Source organism: Sciurus vulgaris, assembly GCF_902686455.1.
Source record: "Sciurus vulgaris genome assembly, chromosome: 10".
Classification (NCBI taxonomy): Eukaryota; Metazoa; Chordata; class Mammalia; order Rodentia; family Sciuridae; genus Sciurus; species Sciurus vulgaris.
Window position 1 is genome coordinate 2,000,017 of NC_136470.1, and position 23,082 is coordinate 2,023,098.

A 23,082-nucleotide genomic window follows, 5' to 3' on the forward strand; every position below is an offset into this window, starting at 1 on the left:
CTGTACAGAGGTAGGAACAGCAAGTGTTCCACATCTGGAGGCTCTTGGCCAGGAGTTGGTAAGCACCTGTTTGGAACTCGGAGGTTTTAAAAGGCAGTGTGGTGGTGGGACCAGAGCTAGGACCTACCAGTAAAGCTCCTCCAAGAACAAAAAGCCAAAGGAAATACATGATCTATCTAACATGTTAAATAGAAAACTCTGCAGAAACAGCTACTCTTCAAGCATGCTGTTGAAAGCAAGCTGCAGTCCAGTTGAGGCACGATCTTGAATTTAGAAACTGTTATGGAGGACATGTCTTCAAGGCCAAGCGTGCTTGCCCAGAAACCACACACCCATTAACTGCTCCACATCAATTTTTGGGAAGATAGTTTCATATGAAAAAAAAAAAAAAAAAAAACCCTCCAAAGTCACTAACTAGGAAGTTGTCTCAGCCTGCTCAATAGTGTGTAGTGGATTTGCTATAATTCATGTCTAATGTCAATGCCATCATGAAAATTAATCTTTCAAACCAAGGAGTTCTTTCATGGGGAAAACTTACGTCAAGTGCCTAAACTGTGGAGCAGGGAACCCCCACACCAGTATCCTCCTGAACTATGTGCATGAAGGGCTTTCATATTTGGGGAAGGTGGGGAGCAAAGAAAAACAACTGAAAAAAGGATACAGATTCCATAAGCAGAAAGCAAGGCTGAGTCACCCTTATTTCTTGCACGGACACTGCCCCCCTTCACTTGAAGGCTCATATGGGAGAAGAAAAGCGTCAGCCCTGCACTGTTTAAAGAACATCAAGTTTAAGAAGCCATTCACAGCCAGTGAGATGGGGACCTTCTTCCCTTGGCTACCTGCTGTTGCGGATCCCAGCCTCGCATCTGCTGAGATGCCATGGTGTTACATCACACAGGTGAATCTGCCCTGCTGTCACTGGTTAGTTAGGCCCACCCCACCTGGCCTTCCAGCAGGTCCTCCTCCAGATCCTCAGCTCTGCAGACACACGCACACACTGTCTTCTCTCTTCCTCCCTCTGCTCTTCTCTCCCAGCTCCCTGTCTGTGTAACAATCAACCCTTCAGCAGGGGTGATCGAAAAGAGAACACAGTTCAGTACCTGTTCATGCTATGGGGATCTGCAGAAAAGGAACTACAACAGACACATAAAGACTAGACAAAGATATAAAGTACCAGTCAGATGCAGTGGCACATGCTCGTAATCCCAGTGGCTCAGGAGGCTGAAACAGGAGGATCTCAAGTTCAAAGCCAGCCTCAGCAAAAGCGAGGTACTAAGCTACTCAGTGAGACCCTGTCTCTAAATAAAATACAAAATAGGGTTGGGGATGTGGCTGGGACTTGAGTTCAATCCCCAGGACAAAAAAGATATAAAGTACCAAAATCCAAAGTCCTTATTTATTTATTAATTTATTTAGGTATAGGGGACTTCACTTAAAATTGAAAATTTTCAAAAGAAAAAGATTGGATAATGTATCTGAACAGAAGAACACTGAAGAATCAGTATTTAACAGTTTACATGTATTCACACAAAAGAAAACAGGAGTATTGTAGCAGCTGGTAGGAGTTCTGCCACTGAAGAAGCCTTGCCTGTCCCAGCGATGCCCCACTTTGGGCTATGGACAGACACATTTTCAAACCACTTTCCCAAATTTCCCTTTGCCTCCTTGCAGTTTCCTAACAAGGCAGCCATTAAAAAGGGGAATTTGGCAAGTTCAGCAAAATAATCTGAACGTTTACCACAGACCAAACCCTCTTGTCGGGCTCTATCCCAAGGCATGCTGGAAGGCAGCTGCCAGCACAGGTTGTATGACTCGGGGCATTTAAAACAGCCAAATAAAAAACAACTCAAGTTCACCAACGGGGACTAGCAAGCAGTACCAACCACAGACGCGCACTACACGACTGTGAAAAGGAGTGAGAAAGTCCTCCACACGCCACCAGCGCACAGCGCAACCCTGGACACGCTGAGGAAAGAAAGCAAGGGGCGCAGACAGGCAGGGGCAGGTGCGTCCTGAGGGGGAAGCACAATTAAGTCTGCTCATGTTTCCGATTGTTCTAGCTGCAAGGATGAACCATAAGAAACAGTGATGGAATACCTAGGTAAGAGAGGTGCTGGGGTGAAGAGGACACAGCACGCAGCCTCCCTCACCACATACCAGAGACTGGTTCCAGGAGCCCAGCACACAGACGAGCCTGGTCACTCAAGTCCCTCCTACAAAATGGTGCTGTACTTGCACAGAAGCTGAGGGCACCTCCCAAAAGTGTCACGCCCTGACTTACACCTGACACAATGTGACTGCTCTGTCAACAGTTGTCCTGTATTGTATAGAGAACAATGGCAAGAAAAAGTCTGTACATGCTGTTACGGATGCAATTTTTTTTTTCTTAATGTTTCCAATCCATAGTTGGTTGAATTCAGGGAGGCCAGACCTACTGATATGGAAGGTATGACCAGATTTCTCTAACAATACCTCATTTCGTAGACTTGATTTTGGAAGTAAATATTCTATATAATTATAAAACAAAATTTAATTTTTAAAAAGTTTTCCGAAAAAAATCAGGAAAAATAAAACAAATTAACTTAAACCTATATACTTGTCAATATGGCCATGCAGAGAGGAACCAAGACAGTGGCTTTCAAATCACAGTAATCTGACCATTCATCCCTAGTGTCACACTTCTCAATGCCACAGAGAACTGCTAAGTCAATGTCAAACCTGGGTACCCAAGTCCTACTGTTGTGGGCAGTCAGTGCTACCATCCAGCAGTGCAACACTGGACAAGGCACTCGAGTGCAACACTCCATGCGGTGGCTGGATGCAGATCCCCTGCAGCTGTAGCACAGTCAATATCTGGCTTTGGTCACAAACTGGTCAGGCCCTGCCCAGCCTTGCTCATGCAGAACTCCAGGCATCTAACAAGTTCTCCAGAGGATTCCAGCACAGCTCCAGCTTGAGAACCTCCACTCACCCCAAGTCCCTCAAGAATTGAGATTTTTCAGTGCACAAGAAAATATAGAAGGCAGAGAAGTTAATTAAAACCCCAGTCTTAGATTTTAATTGAAAATACCACTTTTCCCTAAAAGGAACCAGGGTTCCTTGCACAATCAGTGGACTGTGGACTTGGGCAGGAAACATACAAAGTGAGCTGGGCAACTTGCCATGTCAGACAGTGAAGAAAGAGCCTCTGAACCCAGCTTGGAAGAGCCCCCACCCCCGGCCAAAGATGCAACAATGTGCACACAATGAGGCAGCAACCACAACAGCTTCAAGCACACTGAGCATGTTTGTGATGCTTTAAAAAAGCCACCTAGGGGCTTGGGATGTGGCTCTGTGGTAGAGTGCTTGCCTCATAAGTGTGAGGCACTGGGTTCGATCCTCCGCATCACATAAAAAATTAAACAAAACAAAGTTATTGGGTCCAAAAAATTAAAAAACAAAAAAATTTTTAAAAATTTCTTAAAAAATTAAAAAAAAAAAAAAAAAAAAAAAAAGCCATACAATCACCACTGCAGAGTGCTAGTGAACCAACGCACTTTGAGAAGTCCCATAAAGGGGAAAGGTGAGGCATACAGCACCATGACACTACTGGGTGAGAAAACATTATAAGCATGCATACACACATACACACACACACTTTCCATAGCAAGATTCCAATCACTAAGTGAAAAGAAATGTCAAAATTACAATACTACCATTTGGCAACATTTAAGCACAGAGTGGAAAAACAATCAGACTGTATGCACCTGCTGAGGGAAGACACACCACCACTGAACAGTGCTGCAGAACCAAAAGAAACCTAGCAGCAGCAGGGCAGCCTGAGACAAGCTGGGCTATAGCACAGCCATGGCAAGCCACAGGAAGGAGCAAGAGAACTGATTGACTTAAAAACTGTATCTGAACACTAATATGAACAGATGGGTCATTTAGACACTGAATATTTCATATTAAGAAATTATTTTAGGTATGATAAAGGTTGGTAGTTCTATCTTTACTTACCTTTTTAGACACGTACTAAGCTCAATTCTCATAACAAAATGTCATAGGCAGGTGGGTTCAACAACAGAAAAGTCCCTGCCCTGGTGAGGCCTGCCCCTGGCTTGCAGATGACCACCTTCTCACAGCATCCTCACCGAGTCTCTCCTGGGCGTAGGGGGGGAGACTCAGGACTTCTCTTCCTCTTCTTTTAAGGCCACCAATCCTACCGTGAAGGGCTCCCACCCTCTAGCCTAATCTGACCCTAATTACTTCCCAAAGATACCACCTCCTAAGTACCATCACAGTGGGAGCTAGGATCTTCACACAGGATTGGGAGGGGACACAACATCTAGGGACCCAGCACATACATTTATCGTATACGTTTATATCATGTCCTGAGATTTGCTCCAAAATAATACAGAATGAGGCAGGGACCAGGCAGCACCCTGGATATGGCTAGGTAAACTCCTTACACTACTCTGTCCCCCTTGGACAGACTGCTCGTTCAACAACAGAAAGTGTGAAAACGTTCTAACCCATCGCCCTCATTCTAGTCTTCTTCTTGTGTTCCTTGGCGCTATCCCCTAGCTCAGGAGGCACCACCCGTCTCCCTCCTGCTAGGAGAGCTCTATGACGGTTGGACCTTTACTCACAGGTGAAGCCCCACCAAGCACCCACAATAGTGCCTGGCGTGGAACAGGGGCTCAGTACAATTTCCGGTGGTGAAAACACCTCAGCACTCACGTGACACACCAGACAACCCAGGACCCCACAGGACAGGACAACCTATAGCAGGAGTAATGGCAAGTTTTCAGACTCCAACCTGCACTTTGGAATGAGTAAGATGACTAAAAATTTCTAGTGTATGACTGAGTTCTTAGAATGCTCAAAGAAATTTTAAAAGTGACGTTTTCTATTTTATTTAACTCTGTGGAAAAGGCTCTCTCTGAGGGTTAGTTTTAGGGATAGACCTCCCTACGCTGTGAGGACAGATGGGGTCTGACTTCCCTGAGCACTTGGTGAGCCCATGCTGGAGGAAGAGCCAAACATCTTGAAACTGGCCTTTGTGGTGCTACTAAACACTGACAACCAACGCCACCCACAGCACAACTGGCCTTCAGTTCTTTGACTTCAAAATAACTTCAGACAGCCCTCCCATCATTAAACTTGAAGTTTAAAACAGCTTATTTTTTTTATCATCTCTATTTTTTCAGAAGCTCATTGACTGGTCCAGGTGAACTAAAATGTCCACAAATGGTGTGCTCCAGCTTTAGAGTCAAAATTACCACCCAACTGGGTTATCATCAGTTTCTAAGGCTCTGCTGAAACTCGGAACTCTGAAATGTATGCAATGACCTAAATGTTAACTGTGCTCAGCCGAAACAGGAAAAAAATTTCCAAACATACAAAGCTCTCAGGTGAAACTAAGGTCTAAATCTGAGTCAGTTTTCCTTCATTATTTCCCTATGCACATTTTTTAAATTCACAAACGAGGCCGAAAATAAATTGAGAAATGAAATATAATGTGACACCATATAAAGCTGATCAAGGCATCTATTCCCTAGGGAAAAAGTAAGGGAAGAAGAGTGCAGAGGGGTTGGCATCCTCCTAAGAAGAGATAACTTCCACCCAGGCAAACACCCAGAAGAAGCCAAAGCCCCAAGCCATGAACATGTGCCCTTGGTCAAGAGGTCGGGAAGGACAAATTCACAGAGGCATAAGAAACAGTAACACTGACAACCTGGTGAATGCTAGCCAATGAGCCCTCAGCAGGAGATGTGGACGCCATGGCAGCAGGGGTTGAACAGTCAACCCCAAAGCACCTCACCCTCAGAGCTGTGTCCACGTGTCCTTATTTGGAGAAAGGATCTGTTGAGATGTAATTAAGTCCAGGGTGATCATCCCAGATTACATAGAGATGCATACTGTCTTAGGTCCTAAATCTGATGACAAGTGACAAGTATAAGAGGAAGAGAAAACACAAGGTGAAATAAACAGGGAGAGGAGGTGGCCATGAGAAGATGGAGTGACACGGTCACGGGTCAGGGACACCAAGGGCTGCTGGGAACCCCAAGAGGTACAGAGGCTTCTTCCGCCTTGCCTTCAGTCGTCCACCTCTGGGATGGGGCCGACGGGCAGTAGATTTCCACTGGTTTAAGTCACCGACTTGTACTTTTTTATGGCAGCCCTAGCAAACTGCCACAAGCAGTATAAATACAGGAGAACGTGCATGCTCTCTCTAGTGCCCTTCTGGTTCACCCGCACATGTTTCTGCTATATCATAAACATTAAGGAAAGCACAAATGAATGGGTAATCCAGAATTCAGAGGGTGTCAAACTACTAACAAATATGCAAGAAGAGCGTCATTGACAGAAGACACATACACACTAATATAACCATGATAACCTTGGACTGGACAAAGAGTTGTTTTAGTTTTGGTTTTAGTTTAATTTTTTTGTTGTTGTTTTTTGGAGGTGGGCACTGAAGACTGAACCCAGGGGTAATTTTCCACTGAGTTACATCTCCAGCCCTTTTTATTTTTTGAGACAGGGTCTTGCTAAGTTGCTGAGGGTCTCACTAAGTGGTCAAGGCTGGTCTCAAACTTGCAATATTCCTGCCTCAGCCTCCTGAGTTATTGGGTTACAGGCATCACCAATCCTGGCCAAAGAGATTTTATATATGATACGAAAAGTACAATCCGTAAGAGAAATTAGACTTCATCAAAATTTAAATAAGGGGCTGGGGAGATAGCTCAGTCGGTAGAGTGCTTGCTTGCAAGCACAAGGCCCTGGGTTCAATCCTCAGCACCCAAAAAAAAAAAAAAAATTTAAATAGTTTGCTCAAGACACCATTAAAAAAAAAATGAAAGGGCAAACCAAAACCTGGGAGAAAATATCTTCAAATCACCTTACAACAAGGACATATATCCAGAAAATTAAGTGAACTTTTGTAAGTCAAAAATTAATGCAATTAAAAGATGGGCAAAAGACTTGAATAAACATTTCACTGAAGAAGATACTGCATTTAGGGAAACACAAATTAAAACTAAAAGCAGATGCTACTTCATACTCAGAAGATGATGACAGCAACAACAACAAAAAGACACCGTATCAGTGAGGGTGCGGGAAAACCAGAATCTTCATGAAACTGCAGTGGGAACGTTAGCAGGATAGCCGCCTTGGAAAGTACCTGATAGTTTCCTAAAAAGTTAAACATAAGCTTGTCATGTGACACAGCGATTCTCACCTAAGAGCCTTCCATGAAAAATGGAAACACAGGTGCACACAAAGCATGCCAGCAAACACTCTTGGCAGCATTGTTTACAAGGCATCAACTGGTGACGAGACAACCAAGCTGTGGAACACAGGAGGACACTCTTCAGCAAAAACAGAAGGAGTGCTGCTAGCAGTACACAGGGTGCACCAAACACTGCAGCATGAAAGCAGCCAGATGCAAAGACTACACACAGAACACAATGTCTAGAAAATAAACTTGCAGACACAGCGAGTACGCAAGGGTGGCCACAGCTGGGGCGGAGCAGGGATGAACTGCTGGCATCTACATTTGGGGATAAGAGAAGCTGAATTCTCATGATGACTATAGAACTCTAAAAACTCACCAACAGAACTGTACAATTACAGTATGTAGATTAAAGTTCAATAAAGCTGTTAAAACTATGACTTTTTTCCTACCAAAAAATAGTTGTTGTTTGTTTTCCCAGTAACCCATCAGCCTGGCAAAAAATCAAAACGATGCATTCTACCCAGTGTGCTGGAGTCTAACTTGGGTATAGTTTTTCACAGGATCACTTAGAAGGAAGTTTCACAAGTTGAACATCTCACCTTTTGATCCAGCAACTCCACTTCTAGATTCCATACTTGATAATAAAGATGCACTGATGTTCTCCTGGTACATTTGTAAGGTTTCAAGTTCAGTTTTGTAGAGTAAGTACATCTTTGTCCAAGACCTCCTCCACCCACCAGGTGACCTCTCCTTAATGACGCATAAGTTCAGTTTTGTAGAGTAAGTACATCTTTGTCCAAGACCTCCTCCACCCACCAGGTGACCTCTCCTTAATGACGCATCAGAAGCTCCTCCTGGGACCCAAGAGTGCCTTGGTTTGGTCACACAGTTACATTTTAATGACTTGAGGTAAAAAAGCATATCCAAACACAGCTCCCAAGACCTTTCAAATCTGCTCTCTAGCCAGGTGCGGTGACTCACACCTGTAATCCCAACAGCTCAGGAAAGCTGAGGCAGAAAGATCGTTGAGTTCAAAGCCAGCCCCAGCAACAGCAAGGCACTAAGCAACTCAGTGAGCCCCGTCTTCTAAATAAAATGCAAAAATAGGGCTGGGGATGTGGTTCGGTGGTTGCGCGAACCCTGAGTTCAATCCCCAGCACTGAAAAAAAAAAAAAAAAAAAAAAAAACTGCTCTCTGGCACACCATTTAGCTCTGTTTCTTTTACTGGATTAATGTGTTCCTCACTTCAAAACGTCCAGAGAATGTGCCTGTGTCAAAAAGCTAAGTTTTTAAGTTTTTACAGTTTACCTAAAACAAGTCAAGAGATCAAGATTCAAACTCTCCAAGCATTTTCTACACAGCTCTGTTTGTACTTAATAATTTTATGGCATGGCAACAAAAGCTTCTGTCTTATGGAATTACTGATGACATACAGCAGGGTTTTCCCTTGGAGAAATGCTCACTTACTCACCTCAACTTATTTACTCAAGAAATATTTACTCAGCACCTGCCTGTGCCAAGCACCGTGCAAGATGCCAGAGTACAGCAGTGGCCAACAGACAAATGTCCCCTGCGGTTCATGAGCCTCACACCAGCCGGGGTTGGGGTGGAGACACAATGAACAGAGAAAAACAGCACTGATGTCAGGCCAAGAAGGGGCAAAATAATGGGACCCCATCTAAGTGATGTGTAGGAGGTAGTCGGCACAGACCTAAGGTTTGGTCACACTGAGCAGATACCAAAGGGCAGGCAGGAGCCACCATATCCCAGGAACTCAGGAGAGAGAAGGCAGAGAAACAATGACAAAAGGCCAGAGAGGGCCAGTGCAGGTTGCAGGGGGACCCAGGCACAGACAGGAAGCCAGCAATGGGGGTTGGGGGCCTGTGTATCCAAGGGGTCCTTGAAGATTATTCTTTTTGTTTTTTGTTTTTGCTTCTTTGTGCTAGGGATAGAACCCTGGGCCCTGTGAAAGCTGGTAAGAGCTCTACCAGCATACCACTGGTATACCCCCGGTATATCCCAGTCCTGTGGAGGCTAAGAAGAAGGTGAGCCACTGGCAGGGCTAAGCAGAGGACTCAGATGCTGTGACTTCTTGGAAGGAGAGCAGATGGAACAGGGAGGTCAGCAGAGAGGCCAGCTCGGAGGCCACCACAGTGGTCCTGGGAGGATAAAAGTGCGAAAGACTGGGGGGAGCCGCAGCAAAGGCAGGGAGGAATGGCCTGATTTTAGATCTAATTCAAAAATAAATTACACTTGCAAGCCACTGAGTGTCAGCTATAAGAGGCATAGAACAGGATTCATGAACAATTCTAAGTCATCTACCAGTGACTTAAAATCAGACATTCTCTAAGGTCAAAGAACTGTGAACAGGCTTACAGTTCACGTGAAGAGCAGACACAGACAAGATATGACTAGGGTAGAGATAGGACAGCAGAAGGAAAGATGGAACAGTGGATGCCAAAAACAGGAAGCTGGCAATTAGGGACCTGGGGTCCCCACCCTCCTGTCTGCAGATGGGCAGAGAGCCAGTATGAGAGTGGGCCCCAGAGATCCACCTGTATCCCATGAGATCACACACACTAAATCACCTCATCCCATTAACTGTCAAAGAACTTTCCTGTACAAAAACTCCAGTGCAGCTGTTAGGATATAGTACTTAATGAATGTAATCCTTAGGTATCCCTTTAACCTAAGGTGCCCTGAAAAACTCACTGACCACCCAAGGCATGTGAGCAGACCCCTCAAGGATCTCTTCTGAGCAGCTGACTTCCTGTGAACTGACTATATCCCAGCCACTCTCCCCAGAGCTTCACACATGCTTGGTCTTTTAATCCAGTCAACCTAACTATCATTTCACAGATGAGGTCTGCAGAGATCAAGTATGGCCAAGGTCACTACCTGAAGACGCAATTGCTTCCAACCAGCCTTGAGCAGAACGCCACACCTGCAGAGCAAGATGAACATGTCTGGTGATGCCTTTACTCCTGCCTCCAAACACACTAGAGAGCAGCACAGGATTCGGAGGAGGAGGACTGCTTCTCCACTTCTCAATCACTGGTTTGCTAACAACGCATGATTTCAACATGGACCAAAACCTACATGTATATTTATCAATTAAGAAAAAAAAAGTTAAAGTTACTTTGCTGGTAATGGTGACAGTGCTTAAATCCCAAACACCACACCTCCACCTCCAGACCTAGAGGAGAATCACAATGTTCAAGTGCAAAAAGGTTAACTAATGTGCAGGGGAAACCCACATTTCAACCAGGTACACAGATTTACATTTCTGCTGCCTTTCTTCCCCTTTCAAAGTGGAAAGATTTGGAACATCATCTCTGGAACCCCAAAAACAGAGATTCAGAAAAAGGAAACAGGCAATGTAAGATGTAACCAGCAAAAAAAGATCATCTGGATGGAGAGGACTATTATTTTTTAGATATTATATAACTCCAAGTTGACAGCATGTGCCATCTTAGGCACGGTGCCAAACAGTGAACAAAGAAAAGTCACAAATCAATGGAAGGACATTGACTTTGTCCACAGAATGAGATGGCTGGAGAAAGAACAGGTCTTTCCTAGCAGGTTCTGGGTCAGAAACCTAAGTCTTTATTCTGAAATACAGTTGACCCTGAGGTTGGGGTGGGGTGGGGGAATCTAAGCTAAAATTTAAATTTAGATCAAATGAAACAAACTGGATTTGTTCGGTTTCATTAAGCATCCTCATGATTAATAAATTATACAATAGGTATTCAAACTGCTATGATTAGGTGATTCATCACCCAACCCCATTGCAGAAAATTTCAGATGCATTCTTCAGTATTTACAAGCTCTAACTAGTCTTAGAGCAAAGCAGATCCCCTCCCGAGGTAGTCCCTTTTCACCAGAGCCCATTAGGCAAAAGGTTAAGAATCTTTTAATGATGGATTAAAATCTATTAAAACTTTCATGCAAAACAGTATTAAAATAATTCAGCAAGGTTTTCAAGTAACAATTTATTGTATTTACCCCTATGTCTGGGGATTTTTCATACTTCTTATGCCCATGTATTTACCTAACAATGTTGGTACCCTATGTTCCTAAATTTACCTGAACCAGTTACTTTTCAAATACTTCTCAAAAAGGTAAGCATGATTCCTTTTCACTAAAGTAAAATGTTCTAATTCTATGGGGAAAAAATGATAATAAGCATAAACTGCTTTCATTTTAAAACAAATACAGACCACATTAAGAGTTCAGTGATTAGCTAAGTATTCAACGAGACGTGAAGTAAGAACATTGCAAATAAGATGTAAATAGATGTTTTAAAGCAAAATGCTTCATACTTACAGAACTACGTACGTAATATTAAAATGGCTGTGAACTGGCCCGAGTAGACTTCATCAGGCACTTCCCTGCTACCCTTGTCTGCACTCCTAAACAAGCACAGCTGAAAGCCAGAAGGACCAAGAAGAAATGAAGTGAAAACAGGACAAACGCTTACTAGAGTTCCAGCTCAGGCTTGCAAAAATGTAATCTCAAGTGTGAACCATTAAGTCAGACTTTCTAAATGTTAAAAAAAACTTCACTGCCAGGTGCAGTGGTACACTCCTATAGTCCCAGAAACTTGGAAGGCTGAGGCAGGAGGATTGCAAGGCACTAAGCAAACTGGTGAGACACTGCCTTACAAATACAAAAACTTTTAAAAGGGCTGGGTACATGGCTCAGTGGTTAAGTGCACCTGAATTTAATCTCTGGTACCAAAAACAAACTAATTAAAACTTTACTTTCACGGAGATCTGTTTTACTTTCCAAATTAACTTTCTCTGAAAGTTTACTGAAACCACTTTCTTTTCTGAGATTCCAATGAATGAAAGATGTCCCTTCTGAGACAGCAATTCTATCAGTACAACACTCTCCCATTCTGCTACTTCGCACATAGAAAGTTTCAGTACAGCACATCCCAATAAGCTGAAGGAAAGGAAACTGCACCCCCAGCTGCCTGTCACACATGCCTGTACAAAACTAACCATTTAACTTCTCTCAAACACTCACTACAGAAAAACAAATTCTAGCCCTCAGACCTGGCGGAGACCAATAGAGTAGAGTAAGAGCGCTCTCCAAGGAGAGTATTTACACACTGCCTGTGGAAATTCTTCCCAAGCTAAGGGAAGGAAATACAATCAGGTATGTGGATGCCCCACCGGCAATAAATACTTATCCAGCATCCACACTGTGTGCAGCACTGCAGGAGAACACTTTTCATGATTTGGAAAACACTGAAACTGAACATGAACTGAGCAACGCTCATCTTCTCTGAGGAACTGGGAAACACCTAGGAGTGGCAGGGCCTCCAGACCAGTTCTGACACATCTATCCACTCTGACCAAACATGCAGAGTCCACGAAGACCTTCGGTTAACATTCTGTGGGGAGAAAAGTTACTGCAGAACTATGCAAGACTCCCAACTTTAAATCAGAGAGTTCACCTCTCTAAGAAAGCCCATTATGTAAAGATGAAACAGCCAACGTAAACTTTATACAATTCCTCAGGGATTCAACAAGAAGAGCTTAGAAGCAACACGCTCATTCATCAGGAGGGATAAAGAGAAAGGAGAGCAGAAAGAGCAAAATGCTGGAGACCTACAGACTGTGGGCTCTGGCCTAAGTACCAAGCTCTGCAACATAAAGGAGTGCTTTTGCTTCTTTCCAAAGCATAGAAAACAACCTGGAAAAAGTTAACTGCACAATGTCATTAAAATTCAGAAAATACATACTGTCAACAGTCAAAAATCCTAATACTTTGTAGTCTGAAAGATCCCTCAGCAAGTCATCAAAATGTCAGCCAATATCTCAACACTTCCCATAAGCCCACTGTTTTTTAAAGTATTTACTTCTAACGTTATATTTTAAAAATCAAAGGAAAACTTTTCCTTTAACAGAAAAACATTTCCTTTGTGTGTGCATTTAATGCAGGGGAAGAACCACATGCACACAGACAGCGGTCTAGCTGTTCTGAGCGTGGCCTGGCAAGCAAAGCAACTCCTCTGACCACCAGGCCTACGAGCTCCTCTGAGGAGTGCCCAGCCCCTGCCCAGGGGGCTGTGGGAAGCTCCGACGACTCGGCTCACCAGCTGTCAAAGCTGGGCTCCACTGGTCACCTGCAACCTGGCTGCCGGACACTCCCCCGGGAACCACAAGTGCTCCCACTCCCTCTGCGCCGGCGAGCAAGCAGACCCACCCACCCACTGGAAAGGCCCGCCCGGCCCGGGTCAGTGGGTCTGCGGGCACCGTGGGGCAGGAAGGGCCGCATGGAACTGGTCCGGGAGGGGGCTACCGGGGGCGACGGGGGTCGGCCGGGCCGCTGGGGCCGCACCGGGGGACGAGGCGCTGGCCGGCCGGGCCGCTGGGGCTGCACCCGGCTAGGCTGCACAAGGCTGGACGGCCGGCCCTGCGCTAGCCCGCGTCCTGGCCGCGCCCGTGAGGGGCAGAGTGGCGGTCCCTCCGCGGCCCGGAGGTCGCCGGGAGCGGGAGGCCGCGCCGCCGCCGGCCACACCTCCAGGAAGCGGCGGGCCGGGCGGGCCGGGCGGGCGCGGCCGACTGGGCCGGGGTGGCCGCGGGGCCCGAGTGGCCGGCGCCCGGCCGCGCCCCCCGCCCGCGCGCACTCACAGGTGACGATGGGCTTGTTCTCCATGGTGTAGATCACCGGCGGCAGCGGCTCCTCAGGGGCGTCCATGGGCGTCCGGCTCACCGGCCCGGCCGCCCGCGCCCCATGGGCCCCCGAGGCCGCGCCGGCCCGTCGCGCCCGCGCCCGAGCCGCGCCGCCGGCCCCGAGGCCGCTCCCGAGCCGGCTGTCCGCCGCGCCGCCCGCCGCCGCCGCCGGCCGCGTCCACTTCCGGCCTCGGCGCCGCCGCATGACCACTTCCGGGGCGCGCGGCTTAAAGGGGCGGGCCTTCCCGCCGCCGGCCCTCCGACGGAAAGGGCCCGGGGCGCGCGGCGCTCCGCTGGGGCGTCCCTGCCTCGCCTGCGCGCCCGCGCCCCGCGGCCCGCAGCTCGCGCCGTCATCACCACCACGGCGGGCTCCGCTTGCGTGTCGCACGGGGCTACGAAGTAACACCACTGCCACAGACGGGACAAGAGTAACTGCCTTCCCGCCAACGCAGACCCGCGGCCCCGGGCCTCCGCAAGGCCCCCGGGAGGCCCGCTTCCCGCGGCCCCTTCCAGGCGTCCTGATGGCCAGAACCGCCTTCCGAGTTTCTCCACGCTTTGCTCCCACCCGCGTCAGTGCTCCTTCCCTGGCTCCGCGAACGTAGTGGAGGGCCCGTTGTGTCCCCACCTTCGCGCTCACCCCGCCACGCCGAGCCTTGCGTGGTGCGTGTTGGGAATGCCACAAAATAAAGCCTTGTGTGAGTCCAGCGGGTCTGCGGCAGCCTTTGCGAACGGAGTGAAGGTGGAGGAGGCTTGCAAACACTCCGCTGGAGGTCGGTGCCCGGCGCCGCCTGCAATGCGGTAGCCTTAGGCAGCAGGCAGAGCCCCCGGCAGACTGCCGGAGAGGCCTACGCAGGGTGGCAGGGCAGCTACACATAGGATGAGACCCCTTGGGGCTTCTGCAGAAGCGGCTGAAAGTTGAGATGCCACAGACAATGCAGTCGAGCAGCGTAATGGAGCAGTGCTGCGAGAAAGACCTTCTCATGCCATTAACACACTTGGGACACTGGCCAAGACGCAAGATTGAGGACCGTGTCCCCAGGTGCCAGCAAATTGTTCTGTAAAGTCATAGAAAAGTATTTAGGTTGTACATGCTACAGTACAGATTTTGTCGCAGACTCTCTTGGTTTTTTTCTTAAACATTGTTTTAAGTAGTAAACACCATTCTTAGCTCAAGGGCTATACAAAAACGGGATGGCCAGATGTGACCTTGGACCCTAGGTTGCCAACCCTTCCCTAAAATAAGGCCCACTCCACACCTGCCTGGAGAAAGCCTGCAGCAAACCCTGGGGGCATCCTCCTGAAAGAAGGAGCATGGAGATCAAGTTCTGCCTATTAGGGCCAGAAACACCTCAGGGGCATTCGTCAGACCCAATGGCAGCATAGAACTAAACCTACACCACCCACAGAGGGAAAGGACTGACTGGACGACAAGCTGGGACAGAGGGCAAACTCTTGAGAGGAGATAATCTAGACTCTGACATTTGTTATTAACCAATGTCCAGTACACACTGGAAATCACTAGACACACGAAGAAGCAGGAAATGTAAGCCACAGCCAAGACAAAGGGGCAGTCAATAGAAACCAACCACCAGAGGCCCAAATGCATTGGCCAAGATTCGAAGGCACTCCAATAAGTCCATTCAAAAGACTAAATGAAGACGTAGGAACTCTTTTTTAGATGACTGTAGAACTGAAAGGACACTAACTGAAATGAAAATTTTACTGGATTGATTGACAGCAAACAGGACATAGCAGAAGGTGGAGTTGGCAATCTTTATTTTTTTTAGTTGTAGATGGACACAAAACCTTTATTTTATTCATTTACTTATATGTGGTGCTGAGGATCAAACCCAGTGCCTCACATGTGCTAGGCAAGCGCTCTACCACTGAACCACAGCCCCAGCCCCTGGAGTTGGCAATCTTGAAGACAGGTGAGTAGGAATGCAATCTGAAAAGAGAAAAAAGACTAAAGAAAAATGTACAGAGCCTCAGAGACCTAGGGGACAATATTAAGTGGCCTAACTCACATGTTACAGGATTTCCAGAAGGAGAATAACTAAGAACGGGGAAGAAAATTTTTTGAAAAATAATGGCCAAAAATCAAAAAAAAAAAAAAAATTGATGAAAAACATGTACTTAAGATGAAAAAACTTAGCAAAACATGCACAGGATACATACAAAGAAAATCACATGCAGGCACACCACATTAAAAAAAAATAATACAGGGAAAAAAATAAAGTAAGAGAAAGTCTTAAAAGCATGCAGCAAATGAGACATGACCTTCAAGGGAACAACAGTAGGGGTGACACTGACTTATACAAAGATGGCCAGAAGACAGAAATCTTTAAAATGCTAAAGTTTAAAGACTGGCAATCCAAACATCGTATCATGCAAAAGTATTCTACAATAAAAATAAATTTTTAAAAAACTGAAAAAGATTTTTTCAGATAAACTAAAATCGAGATAATTCATAGCCAGAGAGCAGGTCCTATTCAAAATGCTGCAGGGTGTTCTTCTGCAGGAAGGAAAATGGTAGCAGGTGGAGACTTTGGTGTCCACCTTTTGGTGTCTTTCCTTTTGGAAGGAGAGACAGCGTTCCGAATACAATGCCAGGTGGTAGACATTAAGAAGTGTGCTTTTACTTTTCAAAATGTGTGTAGAGGTGAAGATGAGACCAAGATGGCATGGAGATGGGCAGAGAAAGGATTTCAGTTCTTTAGCTCATCACATCCACGCAGTATGAAGTTTCAGGAGCAGAGTGGGAAATGCGAAGCTTCATGCACAGGAGGGGAGAGGGCAGGGGTGTAACGTGGAGTCTAAGTAGCATGTGATGTGGCAAGGACCTATTTTCTTCCCTAGGGCAAAACCACTAGGAAGTAAATAAATAAAAGAGGTTTGGCTAAGAAGCCAATAAAGGAAATAAAATGAAGTAATGGACGATACTTGATCAATTCGAAAGCAGTCAAGAAAAGAATAACTGAAGAATAAAAAAAAAAAAAGAGGCTGGGATTTAGCTTGGTGGCAAAGCACATTTAAGCATGCAACAGGCCCTGGGTTTCATCTCCAGCACACAAAAAAGATCAACAGAAAGGACAAACGCAAATGACCAGTTGTAACATGAAAAGATTTAAACATCCATTATACATGGGGGTACAAATCAAAATGGCAATGAGGGGTTCCAGGTGGAGCTCAGTGGTGGAGTGTGTGCCTAGCATATGCAAGGACCTGGGATCCCCAGCACCATACACAATAACAACAACATGCTACCTCACGTCCACTCAAATAGCCAAAATATTTTTTTTAAAACCCAGAGAATACCAAGTGTAGACTCCTAGCCAAGGAATCTATGTCTTTCATGTCTTCAGTCTGCTCTCACAGAGGGCCAAGCCCAGATACTCTGGGAAGCAGCCCCTAACAGCTGCCCTTCATGGGTGTGGCACTGTCCTGGCAGTGGGGAGAGGGGCTTTCTTTCTGGAGGGGGGCAGGTAAAGGCCAACAGTCTCATTCTCTTCCTGCTTGGTTGTAGGGCAGGAAGCCACTGCTGGGCTGCTTTCCCTCCGAGGAGACCTATTCAAGATTTTCTTTTAACCTGGGAGCTTAAGAAGTGCTTGGACTGAGCACAAACACTGAGCAATTCCGTTGAACAATGAGGAATATGGTGCTATTCCCGTTCGTTGGTGTCCATTCTCCTTACCAGACCCTTTCTCATGAGACAGCATTTTGGTTTGGTTTGTTTGTTTGAAAAGTTGCTGGAATTCGGGCTCAAATGGTCTTTCCTGGTACTTTGCCTCCAAGCTTCAAAGAGCCTACTAAATTATGCATGGGGATATTGTGTGTGCTTTATTGAAAGGGAGGCCCGCAGGCTTTGCCAGGCCCTCTCCACAGAGGGTTGAGCCAAAAGGAACGGCAAGTCTGAAAATTCATAGCAGTTTATTCATAGTAGCCAAATCAAGGCACAACCCAGATGCCCTTCAGGGGGTGAGCAGCTAAACCAACTGGTGCGTGCACAGCTGGGAACACTACTCAGCGAGGAAAAGGAGGGAACTCCCAGCGCAGGCAGCAGCCTTGGGGAGTCTCCTGAGAATAGGGTGGAATGGACAAAATCTGACCACAAAGCCTGTCAACTGAATGCTTCCATTTATAGAACTTTCCTGAAATAACAGAATCATAGCAATAGAGAAGAGGTCCGTGGTCCTCAGGGTCAAAGAGAGGCTGTGGGATGCAGAGGGCCGAGAGGTGACTCTACAAGGGCAGCCGCCTGTTGGGGAAGGGTTGTCTGTCTGGACCATGGGATGTCAACCCCTAGTGTGAAGTTATGCTGTTCTGCAAAGTGTCCCCCTGGTAGGCACTGGAGAGGGCACACCAGACCCCTCTCAACTGCATGTGAATCTACACTATCTCAAAATCAAATCTGATTCAAAAAACCAGCTGACTTGAGTGGTGTCATTGGATTTCCTAAGTTTGCCAAAGGGAGCTGCGTGTTGCTGTTACTCTTGACCCTGAGTTAGCTGCCCTTCCTGGTGGCCCTTCCTGCGGGCACCAGGTGCCTGGGGTCCAGCATAGCACTGGGCTCTGTAAGGCCCTGTGGCTGACGTGCAGTCTCAGCATACATTTAGCCAATGCTCCCAGACAGAAGCAAGTAGTCCACCAGTGGAAATGGAAGCAGCATAATTATACAGGGGAAATGATCCCCTCGTGAATGACCCAGGAAAGGCCACATGGACATTGTTCTACCAAATAAATGGAAACTTAAGGAGGGTGGGGAGAAGCAGCGGGGCGTGGGGCAGCACCTGGCCTGCCTGCGGGGCCGAAGGCTCTGGGAGAGCCCACTCCCTGAGAAGCAGTAACTGTGTCCCTGCCCTCCTTGATCCAGGGACCGCGCTGTGGGAGTGATTCGAGCAAGGACCCCAGACCACGGTGAATAGGACCACGTGGGCAGCACGGCATGCCCTGGTCCTCAGCATCTGCCCTCCTCTGCCGGTCTCAGTGGTGCTCAGCACGCTTCAGCCGTCACTGTCCTTGTGACGATAAGGACAAGAGAGCCATGTGCTGGGTCTGCTTGCACAGTGGCAAGCCTCCAGGGCTTTCTTCTGCATAATGGGATCTAAATAAGCAGCAATAATGAAATCAGTCCTGGCACCGTGGATGGCATTTCGGGACATTCCGCTCCACACTCTATTTTTAACACAGCTGCCTTTTTCCTTGGCTTCCTGACAGTCTAGATGGACTCTTGGGCCCTCTCTCCGAGCTGAGAGTACTCTCCCAGAGGCCTGCGTGCTCGGCCTCCTGGCCCCCACCTGCGTCCCCGCGTGATGGGACAGGAGTGCTCATCTTCCTGGGCTCTCACCTGGACTCCACAATTTACTGTCTCAGAGCCCAGGGAGCCGCCCACTGCCCTGATGGCCAAAGCCAGCTATAACCAGACTTAGCCACAGGCCGATGCCTACGTCTCACGTCAACCCCTGGCACATCTGACACTGGGGTGACATGGCAGAGGGCAGTGAAAAGGAAGGATCAGGGAAGAGCTGAGCTGCCTGGCACGCCAGACTCTGAGGGTCCAAGCTTCATGGGAGGAGGTTGAAAGGCAGTGTCAGCCACCAGAATTCCCGTCTGTCCTACATAACTGACACAGCGGAAGTTGCCCAGTCACGGTGTCCAGGACAGCAACAAGACAGTGGTCCCTGTAGTACACGAAGGCCCTGGCAGATGTATTGGGTGTGTGGGCCACGTGCCCCTAGCTCATTCTGGCTCAACTGCAGAACCAGAAGTTCACCCAACTGAGATGCTGAGGGTCCCACTTTTCTACCCTAGGTCTAGAAGTTTCTCCAAGGGTAGAGAAGCAGGCTGAGCCAGGAAGCCCTGGGCATTTGGGGTGGGTGGACTCGGCAAACCTCCCTTTGCTCAGAGGGGCTTCATGCTCAACTCCCAAGAGACCCAAGTGGAACCTTCTCAGTGACAGTCTCCCTTACAGTTCCGTGTCCTCCCCGCCCCACCCTGGGATGCCCAAATATCCTGCTGACCCCAGGTTCCTGCTAATCTCCACCAGGATGCACTGTTCTGTGATGGGGGTGTTTCTGCACACGCTGCTGTCCAACCCAGCCCCAGGGCTGCCCAGAACATAGAAGAGATCCTCCAAGGTCTTGTTGCCTGGATGTGGCTGTTCAGCCCACCACCCTGGAGCACAGCTGGCAAGGCAATCGAGGCAGTAAACGCTCCATCTGGAGCATGAAGAGCTCCTACCTATTATTTTTAGAAAGCCCAGTCTCCCGTATCCTTTCATGTTTGAAGACCACAGGCCCAAGAGGACCCAGTGGCCATCCTGGCCAGGCCTCAGCCATAGGCCTAGCACAGTGCTGGTGGGAAGCAAGGACTCTCAAAGCAGTTGGCCAGCTATCCCTGGCAGGACAGGACAGAGGCTCCAGACCAAAGGCGACAGACAGCCATCAAACTGGGCTGGCATGTGTCCACAGAGGCTTGCCAAGGTCCATCCGTCCTGTTCTGCCCAGGCTGGCACAGGGACAAGTGGGCTTTCTCAACAGAGACTTGTTTTTTTCCACATGGCTCTTGCCACTGCCTGCCCCCAAGTGTTGCTTCCCAGGGCCAGGGGCCACTCTGTCCCCAGGGCTCCTTTTCCAGCCTCTCCTCTCAGAGATGTCTACAGACGCTTTGGGCAGACACGTGTGACCTGAGCAGATGACAAGGGAGGTGGGCGGAGCACTGGGAAAGGAAGATGGAGGCATGAGCACAGGAGGAAGCAGCTCTTTGTTTAGGGTACATCATGGAGCAGGATGCAGCTCAGTGGCAGAGCGCTGGCCTAGTAGGTGCAAGGCCCGGGGTCCAATCCCCAGGGTCACAGAAAGAAGTGAACTTTAAAAATACATTCCCATGTCAGCAGAAACGAAGGGAGTGGCTGCCCCAGGTGGTCACAGGTGCCCGTGGAACAGGCGCCAGGCACAGCTTTCCCAGGCCCAGGATCCTACATTGTGCATGGGGCAGGAAAGAGGCACATTTCCTTTTCCCAGTGCAAAGGGACATTCATGAATGCTGTCCACTTGCTAGGCCACCAGGAAATCTTCCATGAGTTTCCACAATGTGAAGTGGGACATTTTCTGATCATAATACAAAAATACTAGAATTTGACAAAGTTGTGGGGGGAACCTATTCTATCTGGAAATCTACAATCTTTCTCATAACTCCTGGGTCAAAGGGCAATATAAACTCAACTGCACAATCCCTAAAAATCAAGAACCTTTCTGTGACCTGGGAACGGTAAGCAGTGCTTCATGGAAAACACATCCTGAATCCCAACATAAATTTTCTTAAAGAAAGAATGAAAATGAATGAATTTAGTACTAACTTAAAAGACTAGAAAACAAAAGACAAAACAACAGGAAAGCAGAAGAAAAGAACTAATAAGACAAAGCAGAAATAAGTGATGAGAAAATAGAAAACAGCAGAGATAACCAGCACTCTGGAAAAAGAAGTGAGTGGTCAGGGGAAGGGAAAGAAGAAAGCACAGGACCCAGAATCCAAACCAAAGGCAAGGTGAGAGCTAAGCACAGAACAAAGAAAGAAGATGTGCTTAATCGAAGTAATTGTTAAATTTTAAATCAGGATGAAATATGATTATCTAGGGAAAACTTTGGAACGCACAGAAAGACTGAAGGTACCATTCCAAAGAAGAATCAAGAAAGTTGTTGAAGAGCTCTTCCCCTCCCGCCACACAGATCCCGCCCACCAGGCAGCGTCCCAGGGAAAGTCCACCAGCCTTTCATGCCCTCCCCAGAGCACAAGGAAAGAAGGAAGACCACAGCTTCTTATTCACAAGTGTGACCTTGACACCAGAATCTGAGACAGACTGCACACAGAAATGCAGACACCACGTAATTTACTAAACACAAAAACCCAAATAAAATATTAATAAATGATTTAGGATCCTCATGCTAAATAAAGAATAGCCCATTATGACTTAATTGAGTTTATTGCAAAATGAAGAGGTGAGAAAACATCAGGGAATGTGTTCATGGAACCCAACATGTCAGTGGACTCAAGGAGAAGGCCTCACAGTTACTGCTGTGGCCCGAATGTGTCCCCCAAAGATCACATGCTGGAAGCCCAGTCCCACGCAGCAGTGTTGGCCAGTGGGCTTCTGGGGAGTTCCATCCTTTTGCGGAGAGGCCTGGAGGCTGCTGACCTCGACCTCCTGCTCTCGCTCTCGCCCTCTTCGCCTTCCCCTCTGCCACAGGATGACACACCGAGAGGAGGCCCTCACCAGAGGCTGCCGGCACCTGGGTCTTGACTTTCCAGCCTCCAGAACCACAAGAAGCAAATTCCTCTTGTGTGCAGACTAGCCAGTCTGTGACACTGGGTTATGGTAACACGAAATTAACTAAGGTAACTCCTTCCAGGAAAAGCATTTACTCACGTTCCACACACTTCTTGATTTTTTTAATGCTCAGTAAAATGGGAAGTAGTGGATGCTTTCTGAACAGGACAGTATATGCAGCATTATACACATATAAATACCAGCCCGAGGTCAGCAGCATCTTTTTTTTTTTTTTTTTTTTTGTGGTGCTGGGGATTGAACCCAGGGCTTTCTGCTTGTGAGGCAAGCACTCTACTAACTGAGCTATCTCCCCAGCCCCAGCAGCATCTTAATAAAGAAACTCCAGAGTGATTCCCATTAGAGTCATGTGAGGGGCTGACAGATCTGGCTCCATGAGAATGTCATAGGCCAGACTCTAAGGGACATGGCTAAACAGACTCCATGTTGCTCTGAGACTCCATGTTATGTAGGAAATAAGCTTCTCCCATGGGAACACCCCACCTCTGTGCCCATCATCAGTTACTTGGTGACATGTTTAACAATACAAAATGACAATTCGTATGTAAAGAAAAATTGCTCTCTTTTGATCCCTATTGCTCCTAAACAATGTACCATGTGAACAGTGATTGTGTGGATGTTAGCAACCATTCTTTAGTTTGTACCTGGGTAAGGGTCATTCTGACCCACTTCTCCCTCTGTTGATGATCTCATGATGTTAGTTTGTAATTTCGAATCATAGCAACAGACACTTATGATTGATGTGATTTTTGGTTTAAGAACCCCTACAATCCTATTTTCGGGGCTTTCTCCCAATAGCCATTTTTTATGTGAGACAGTCAGCCGGCCGG

General features: G+C 47.3%; 1 protein-coding gene across 4 annotated transcripts in view; it reads right to left on the reverse strand.

Moving 5' to 3' along the window:
• The window catches only part of TRAPPC10 (trafficking protein particle complex subunit 10), a 79,060-nt gene extending 64,970 nt beyond the window's left edge, over positions 1-14,090 (reverse strand). The window contains exons 1-2 of one of the 4 annotated variants that reach the window (XM_079100797.1): positions 13,867-13,996; positions 10,121-10,317 (exon numbers count right to left, since the gene is read on the reverse strand). In XM_079100797.1, the coding sequence (XP_078956923.1) occupies positions 10,121-10,307 (187 nt within the window). In that variant the 5' untranslated portion in view covers positions 10,308-10,317; positions 13,867-13,996. Of the gene's footprint in view, positions 1-7,821; positions 7,980-8,025; positions 8,270-10,120; positions 10,318-13,866 lie in introns of those variants that run through there. The other 3 variants (XM_079100798.1, XM_079100796.1, XM_079100799.1) reach the window with 3 other exon arrangements.
• Between the last annotated feature and the right edge of the window lie 8,992 nt (positions 14,091-23,082).